Source organism: Oryx dammah, unplaced genomic scaffold, assembly GCF_014754425.2.
Source record: "Oryx dammah isolate SB20612 unplaced genomic scaffold, SCBI_Odam_1.1 HiC_scaffold_775, whole genome shotgun sequence".
Classification (NCBI taxonomy): domain Eukaryota; kingdom Metazoa; phylum Chordata; class Mammalia; order Artiodactyla; family Bovidae; genus Oryx; species Oryx dammah.
The window spans coordinates 77-9,310 of NW_024070923.1; the positions used below are offsets into that span (position 1 = coordinate 77).

At 59.5% G+C, this 9,234-nt stretch overlaps 1 protein-coding gene across 1 annotated transcript; it reads left to right on the plus strand.

The window, feature by feature from the left end:
- Positions 1 to 2,208: 2,208 nt before the first annotated feature.
- LOC120859392 (intestinal-type alkaline phosphatase) lies at positions 2,209 to 5,119 on the plus strand. Its single transcript, XM_040235521.1, has 11 exons — positions 2,209 to 2,294; positions 2,376 to 2,492; positions 2,607 to 2,722; positions 2,912 to 3,086; positions 3,166 to 3,338; positions 3,596 to 3,730; positions 3,819 to 3,891; positions 3,991 to 4,125; positions 4,209 to 4,400; positions 4,624 to 4,740; positions 4,827 to 5,119. Exons 1-11 carry the CDS (start codon positions 2,228 to 2,230, stop codon positions 5,117 to 5,119), a joined length of 1,593 nt encoding a protein of 530 aa, XP_040091455.1. The 5' UTR covers positions 2,209 to 2,227.
- Positions 5,120 to 9,234: the final 4,115 nt, after the last annotated feature.

The following is a 9,234-nucleotide window of genomic DNA, read 5'->3' on the forward strand; positions in this document are numbered from 1 at the left end:
TCGGACCATCCAGACTCCCCCCACTGCCCACAGCCCCACCTGAGGACTAGGCTGGCACCTTGCCTTTCAGGCGACCCTGGGACTCTGGGGTTTCCGGGAGGCGTGGCAACTGAGGAGGCGTGGTACCCGAGGAGGCGTGGTTCCTGGGGAGCTGTGGCTTCCGGTCCTCCAGGAGCCCACCTTGTGAACACCCTCGGCGGCCATGGAGACGTCTGGGGTCAGGAGCCCTGGGGGACCCTGGACAGAGTCCTCAGCAGCCCCTCCTAGGAACCCAGCGGTACCATTACAGAGAGGAGACAGCGACACAGAGGAGAGGAGACTTGTCCCAGGTCCTTCAGCTGCTATGAATGTGGCCCCGGTGCCCTTTCCAGGCTGGGAGATCCCAGCAACAGCGGGGGAACTGCGGGTAGGGACACAGGCCCCGGCCTCCTGGGAGGGAGGAAGAAGCCCTCAAATAAACTGTTCTAAGTGTGATACAGGAGTGATACGTGTGGGAAGAAAAGCCCTTAGGTGGGGGCACAGAGTATGTGTCTGTGTGGGGGGGGAGAGGGGAGGGAGTGGGTGATTCACATCAATAAGCCAGAGAGAGGCTGAGGAGGGGCTGACACTGAGCAAAGACCAAAGGTGGTGAGGGCGGGAGCAACGCAGAAGGACATCGGTGCAGGGGCCCCAAGGGAGTCAGCAGGGCCAGGTGAGGCCAGCGGCTGGATCAAGTTGGGGCTTTCCCCTCCCCCGAAGCCAGGCTTTCACCTTCCCTGAAAACAGAGAGACAGTCCCCAGCCCCAATGCTTACCCTTCCTACCTCCCTGCCTGATGCCCAGGCAGTCACCTCCCTGATACCATGAGTTCCACTAGATGTGGCCCTCAAGAAAAAGGGCTTCCCTGTTGGTTCAGCTGGAGAAGAATCCTCCTGCAATGTAGGAGACCTGGATTCGATCCTTGGGTTGGGAGGATCCCCTGGAGAAGGGAATGGCTTTCCACTACAGTATACTTGCCTGGATAATCCCCATGGACAGAGGAGCCTGGCAGGCTACAGACCATAAGGTGGAAAAGAGTCAGACATGACTGGGCAGCAAAGCACAATATTCCATTGTAGAGTTATATCATGCTTTGTTCATCCATTTGTCTGCGTGGATGGTTGAGTGGCTTGCGCCTCTTGGCTACTATGAGTAATGCTACTAAAATGTGAGTGTGCAAATATCTCTTCCAGATCTTGATTTCAATTCTTGGGGATACACACCCAGAAGTGGGATTGTTGGATGGGAGAATGCTTTTGAACCCAACCTGGGGTTACCGAAACCTTTTACCTCCTTATCAGAAGCTGTTCCTGTGCGTGTGTGTGGCCTGTGGAGAGAACAGACTCACCTCTGCCTTCCATTTACCTGTCCAATGAAGCAGAGGTCAACTTCAGTTAATGGGGCACTGGGCCCACGCCTGTCAACCCGTTTCAGGCACCTTACACACACACACACACACACACACACAAACAGCACTGCAGACCCAGCACTTCAGTAACTGAAGACACAGACAAGGCCCCCAATCTGCTGTCACCTCCAGTCCCATCCTTCTCCACAGCAGAAGCTGGGCCCAGGCTCCCAGGTGCCCCCACTAGCCCAGTGCCCACACCTCCTGCCCAGGTCAAGTCTGGTGAGGAGCTGAACAGGGGGCAGGGCAGACAGGCCTCCCCATGGATCTCTGCCTCAGGGGACCAGGGAACTAACCCAGGCCCCTGGCCCAGGCTGTGTGCCTCCGGCCCACCTCCCTCCGCACTGGGAACCAAACCAGGCCAAGGCTGAACCTCAGAAAACACTGAACACATGAAGGAAGGAGAGACGGTTCTCCCACAGGACTTGGTGAGCAGAGGGCTGGGAGGGAGCTCAGTCAGGACCCTGAATGTGTTTGTCAGGCCTAAGACATCTGCACCCTAATCCCCACCCCACCCTGAGGAGACAAGACAGCTGGGGACCATCCTGTGAGGGAGGGACCTGAATCCTCAGGACTCCTACTGGCTCAGCCACACCCACCACATCCCCCTGGCAACAGGGCTCAAAGTCATAGGGCAGGTGAGGGGCAGGGTGTGGCCACCCCCAGGAAACTGGGAGGGACACGGAGACTTTAATAGCAGGGACAAAGTCTATCTAGATTTAAGCTTGGGCAGCCAGTGCTGCAGCCGGTCCCTCTTGCCCCAGCCTTGCCTGAGACCCTGACCCTCTGCCATCACACAGCCATGCAGGGGGCCTGCATGCTGCTGCTGCTGGGCCTGCGGCTACAGCTCTCCCTCGGCCTCATCCCAGGTAATCAGGCAGCTCCTGGCGCTCCCCTACTCAAAGAGGGTGGCCCCAGGCTAACCTGACCAACACTCTCCCCTTGGGCAGTCGAGGAGGAAGACCCCGCCTTCTGGAACCGCCAGGCAGCCCAGGCCCTTGATGTGGCTAAGAAGCTGCAGCCCATCCAGACAGCTGCCAAGAATGTCATTCTCTTCTTGGGGGACGGTGAGTGCACTAGGCCAGTCCACTCCTTGTCCCCCCACAACCCTGGAATCCTGGGCTGCCGGCTGACCCAGGCTGGCCTCAGGGACTGAGACCTGACACAGTGTGTACCTTCAGGGATGGGGGTGCCTACAGTGACAGCCACTCGGATCCTAAAGGGGCAGATGGCTGGCAAGCCGGGACCTGAGACACCCCTGGCCATGGACCAGTTCCCATACCTGGCTCTGTCCAAGGTAAGGGCCAAGTGACCTCAGGGTGGTCTACACAAGAGGGGTGGGTGTGGGCCTAGGCAGAGTGTAGGAGAGAAAGCCCCAAGAGTGTTGGGGGCTGAGACAGGGGCCAGGGGCTGGAGAATGGACACAGGGCCTGGGTCAAGAGCTGGGTGTCTACCTCAGCAGAGCTGAAGGCGTCTCTGCCCCCAGACATACAACGTGGACAGACAGGTGCCAGACAGTGCGGGCACAGCCACTGCCTACCTGTGTGGGATCAAGGGCAACTACAGAACCATTGGTGTAAGTGCAGCCGCCCGCTACAACCAGTGCAACACGACAAGTGGGAATGAGGTCACGTCTGTGATGAACCGGGCCAAGAAAGCAGGTGGGCTTGGGCGTCAGCTTCCTGGGCAGGGACAGGTTCAGAGACCTCGGTGGCCCACCGTGACCTCTGCCACCCTCAGGCAAGTCAGTGGGAGTAGTGACCACCACCAGGGTGCAGCACGCCTCCCCAGCCGGGGCCTATGCGCACACGGTGAACCGAAACTGGTACTCAGACGCCGACCTGCCTGCCGATGCCCAGACGTATGGCTGCCAGGACATCGCCGCTCAGCTGGTCTACAACATGGACATTGACGTGCGACACGTTGGGCATGGGCCGGGGCTGGGCACAGGTGGTGGGTGACACTCTCAAAATAGTCGCAGGCAACCTCCAGCCCTATGGTCTTTCGGGGTCTCCATGGGTTTGTGTGTGTGCCTGTGTGCTGGGGTGGCACCATGTAGGAGGTGGGGACAGGCCTTTCCCACAGACCTGGTGGGGGAGGTAGGGGCTGTGTGAGAGGACTAAAGGGCCAGCCAGGCCCCTAACCCACCTGCTCTAATCTCTGGCTCCAGGTGATCCTGGGTGGAGGCCGAAAATACATGTTTCCTAAGGGGACCCCAGACCCTGAATACCCATATGATGTCAATCAGAACGGAGTCCGGAAGGACAAGCGGAACCTGGTGCAGGAGTGGCAGGCCAAGCACCAGGTGATGGGGGCTCATGGGTGCAGGGGGTACAGCGGGGACAGGCCCGGGGTGTTGGGCTATGGGCTGAGGCCTGGTTCTGCCCTCCCAGGGAGCCCAGTATGTGTGGAACCGCACAGCGCTCCTTCAGGCAGCCAGTGACTCCAGTGTAACACACCTCATGGGTAACGACTCCACCCACAACCACTGTCCTCCCCGGGATGGGTGCCATGGGCCACCCCCATCCTCAGCTTGAGGGTCACCACTGCTCTCCTTTCCCACAGGCCTCTTTGAGCCGGCAGACATGAAATATGATGTTCAGCAAGACCACACCAAGGACCCGACCCTGGAGGAGATGACGGAGGCGGCCTTGCAAGTGCTGAGCAGGAACCCCCAGGGCTTCTACCTCTTTGTGGAGGGTGAATGGCAGCCCCTTGGGGAACAGAGGCGCGATGAGGGCCATCAGGGCAGGTTTGGTATCTTATATGTGACCTTCTTGCAGGAGGTCGAATTGACCATGGTCACCATGATGGCAAAGCTTATATGGCGCTGACCGAGGCGGTCATGTTTGACAATGCCATCGCCAAGGCTAACAAGCTCACTAGCGAACTGGACACGCTGATCCTTGTCACTGCAGACCATTCCCATGTCTTCTCTTTTGGTGGCTACACACTGCGTGAGACCTCCATTTTCGGTAAGCCCAGGCAGAGTGGCAGGTCCTTGTCCCTAAGTTACGAGGCACAAAGTGCTCTGAGCCAGTTCCCTCATCTGTCACGTGGGGTAGTAACAGCAACTGCCCTGCATCGCTCTCGTGAGGATTAAGTCACTGAACAGACAAGACCTGCCTGGGCTCTGCACACAGGAGGCACCGCAAAGGCTGGGGTCAGTGTGATCATGGGGTCCCCTCTTCCCTGAAGGTCTGGCCCCCAGCAAGGCCTCAGACAGCAAGTCCTACACCTCCATCCTCTATGGCAATGGCCCTGGCTACGCGCTTGGCGGGGGCTCGAGGCCTGATGTTAATGACAGCACAAGCGGTAAGTGTACCGGCTGGGACGTGGGGAAACTCTAGGGAGGGGAAGGCTGCCTCCCTTGTCATATTAACTCCCCACCTTCTGGCCAGAGGACCCCTCGTACCGGCAGCAGGCGGCTGTGCCCCTGGCTAGCGAGACCCACGGGGGCGAAGACGTGGCGGTGTTCGCACGCGGCCCGCAGGCGCACCTGATGCACGGCGTGCAGGAGGAGACCTTCGTGGCGCACGTCATGGCCTTTGCGGGCTGCGTGGAGCCCTACACCGACTGCAATCTGCCGGCCCCCGCCGGCGTCTCTGACGCCGCGCACCTGGCAGCCAGCCCGCCTTCGCTGGCACTGCTGGCCGGGGCGATGCTGCTGCTGCTGGCGCCTACCTTGTACTAACCCCCACCAGTTCCTGGTCTTGGGACTTCCCGCTCTCCTGCCCAAAATCTCCCAGCGCAGGCCCTACCAGAGCTACCACCTCGGAGTCCCCACCCCGAAGTCCTATCCTTCCACTCCCGGAGACCCGACCCGGCCCCACCACCAGAGCTTCGCCTCCCAGCAGTGAAGGATTCCCCTTCCAGCATTGAAGGAGCCTCAGCTCACAGCCCTTCATGGCCCAGCCCAGCCCAGAGGCTGAGGCCCTGATTTCCCTGTGACACCCGTAGACCTACTGTCCGACCCCAACTTCAGTATCTTGGGATTTTGTGTTCTACCACCCCGAACCCCAGTAAGGGGGCTCGGACCATCCAGACTCCCCCCACTGCCCACAGCCCCACCTGAGGACTAGGCTGGCACCTTGCCTTTCAGGCGACCCTGGGACTCTGGGGTTTCCGGGAGGCGTGGCAACTGAGGAGGCGTGGTACCCGAGGAGGCGTGGTTCCTGGGGAGCTGTGGCTTCCGGTCCTCCAGGAGCCCACCTTGTGAACACCCTCGGCGGCCATGGAGACGTCTGGGGTCAGGAGCCCTGGGGGACCCTGGACAGAGTCCTCAGCAGCCCCTCCTAGGAACCCAGCGGTACCATTACAGAGAGGAGACAGCGACACAGAGGAGAGGAGACTTGTCCCAGGTCCTTCAGCTGCTATGAATGTGGCCCCGGTGCCCTTTCCAGGCTGGGAGATCCCAGCAACAGCGGGGGAACTGCGGGTAGGGACACAGGCCCCGGCCTCCTGGGAGGGAGGAAGAAGCCCTCAAATAAACTGTTCTAAGTGTGATACAGGAGTGATACGTGTGGGAAGAAAAGCCCTTAGGTGGGGGCACAGAGTATGTGTCTGTGTGGGGGGGGAGAGGGGAGGGAGTGGGTGATTCACATCAATAAGCCAGAGAGAGGCTGAGGAGGGGCTGACACTGAGCAAAGACCAAAGGTGGTGAGGGCGGGAGCAACGCAGAAGGACATCGGTGCAGGGGCCCCAAGGGAGTCAGCAGGGCCAGGTGAGGCCAGCGGCTGGATCAAGTTGGGGCTTTCCCCTCCCCCGAAGCCAGGCTTTCACCTTCCCTGAAAACAGAGAGACAGTCCCCAGCCCCAATGCTTACCCTTCCTACCTCCCTGCCTGATGCCCAGGCAGTCACCTCCCTGATACCATGAGTTCCACTAGATGTGGCCCTCAAGAAAAAGGGCTTCCCTGTTGGTTCAGCTGGAGAAGAATCCTCCTGCAATGTAGGAGACCTGGATTCGATCCTTGGGTTGGGAGGATCCCCTGGAGAAGGGAATGGCTTTCCACTACAGTATACTTGCCTGGATAATCCCCATGGACAGAGGAGCCTGGCAGGCTACAGACCATAAGGTGGAAAAGAGTCAGACATGACTGGGCAGCAAAGCACAATATTCCATTGTAGAGTTATATCATGCTTTGTTCATCCATTTGTCTGCGTGGATGGTTGAGTGGCTTGCGCCTCTTGGCTACTATGAGTAATGCTACTAAAATGTGAGTGTGCAAATATCTCTTCCAGATCTTGATTTCAATTCTTGGGGATACACACCCAGAAGTGGGATTGTTGGATGGGAGAATGCTTTTGAACCCAACCTGGGGTTACCGAAACCTTTTACCTCCTTATCAGAAGCTGTTCCTGTGCGTGTGTGTGGCCTGTGGAGAGAACAGACTCACCTCTGCCTTCCATTTACCTGTCCAATGAAGCAGAGGTCAACTTCAGTTAATGGGGCACTGGGCCCACGCCTGTCAACCCGTTTCAGGCACCTTACACACACACACACACACACACACACAAACAGCACTGCAGACCCAGCACTTCAGTAACTGAAGACACAGACAAGGCCCCCAATCTGCTGTCACCTCCAGTCCCATCCTTCTCCACAGCAGAAGCTGGGCCCAGGCTCCCAGGTGCCCCCACTAGCCCAGTGCCCACACCTCCTGCCCAGGTCAAGTCTGGTGAGGAGCTGAACAGGGGGCAGGGCAGACAGGCCTCCCCATGGATCTCTGCCTCAGGGGACCAGGGAACTAACCCAGGCCCCTGGCCCAGGCTGTGTGCCTCCGGCCCACCTCCCTCCGCACTGGGAACCAAACCAGGCCAAGGCTGAACCTCAGAAAACACTGAACACATGAAGGAAGGAGAGACGGTTCTCCCACAGGACTTGGTGAGCAGAGGGCTGGGAGGGAGCTCAGTCAGGACCCTGAATGTGTTTGTCAGGCCTAAGACATCTGCACCCTAATCCCCACCCCACCCTGAGGAGACAAGACAGCTGGGGACCATCCTGTGAGGGAGGGACCTGAATCCTCAGGACTCCTACTGGCTCAGCCACACCCACCACATCCCCCTGGCAACAGGGCTCAAAGTCATAGGGCAGGTGAGGGGCAGGGTGTGGCCACCCCCAGGAAACTGGGAGGGACACGGAGACTTTAATAGCAGGGACAAAGTCTATCTAGATTTAAGCTTGGGCAGCCAGTGCTGCAGCCGGTCCCTCTTGCCCCAGCCTTGCCTGAGACCCTGACCCTCTGCCATCACACAGCCATGCAGGGGGCCTGCATGCTGCTGCTGCTGGGCCTGCGGCTACAGCTCTCCCTCGGCCTCATCCCAGGTAATCAGGCAGCTCCTGGCGCTCCCCTACTCAAAGAGGGTGGCCCCAGGCTAACCTGACCAACACTCTCCCCTTGGGCAGTCGAGGAGGAAGACCCCGCCTTCTGGAACCGCCAGGCAGCCCAGGCCCTTGATGTGGCTAAGAAGCTGCAGCCCATCCAGACAGCTGCCAAGAATGTCATTCTCTTCTTGGGGGACGGTGAGTGCACTAGGCCAGTCCACTCCTTGTCCCCCCACAACCCTGGAATCCTGGGCTGCCGGCTGACCCAGGCTGGCCTCAGGGACTGAGACCTGACACAGTGTGTACCTTCAGGGATGGGGGTGCCTACAGTGACAGCCACTCGGATCCTAAAGGGGCAGATGGCTGGCAAGCCGGGACCTGAGACACCCCTGGCCATGGACCAGTTCCCATACCTGGCTCTGTCCAAGGTAAGGGCCAAGTGACCTCAGGGTGGTCTACACAAGAGGGGTGGGTGTGGGCCTAGGCAGAGTGTAGGAGAGAAAGCCCCAAGAGTGTTGGGGGCTGAGACAGGGGCCAGGGGCTGGAGAATGGACACAGGGCCTGGGTCAAGAGCTGGGTGTCTACCTCAGCAGAGCTGAAGGCGTCTCTGCCCCCAGACATACAACGTGGACAGACAGGTGCCAGACAGTGCGGGCACAGCCACTGCCTACCTGTGTGGGATCAAGGGCAACTACAGAACCATTGGTGTAAGTGCAGCCGCCCGCTACAACCAGTGCAACACGACAAGTGGGAATGAGGTCACGTCTGTGATGAACCGGGCCAAGAAAGCAGGTGGGCTTGGGCGTCAGCTTCCTGGGCAGGGACAGGTTCAGAGACCTCGGTGGCCCACCGTGACCTCTGCCACCCTCAGGCAAGTCAGTGGGAGTAGTGACCACCACCAGGGTGCAGCACGCCTCCCCAGCCGGGGCCTATGCGCACACGGTGAACCGAAACTGGTACTCAGACGCCGACCTGCCTGCCGATGCCCAGACGTATGGCTGCCAGGACATCGCCGCTCAGCTGGTCTACAACATGGACATTGACGTGCGACACGTTGGGCATGGGCCGGGGCTGGGCACAGGTGGTGGGTGACACTCTCAAAATAGTCGCAGGCAACCTCCAGCCCTATGGTCTTTCGGGGTCTCCATGGGTTTGTGTGTGTGCCTGTGTGCTGGGGTGGCACCATGTAGGAGGTGGGGACAGGCCTTTCCCACAGACCTGGTGGGGGAGGTAGGGGCTGTGTGAGAGGACTAAAGGGCCAGCCAGGCCCCTAACCCACCTGCTCTAATCTCTGGCTCCAGGTGATCCTGGGTGGAGGCCGAAAATACATGTTTCCTAAGGGGACCCCAGACCCTGAATACCCATATGATGTCAATCAGAACGGAGTCCGGAAGGACAAGCGGAACCTGGTGCAGGAGTGGCAGGCCAAGCACCAGGTGATGGGGGCTCATGGGTGCAGGGGGTACAGCGGGGACAGGCCCGG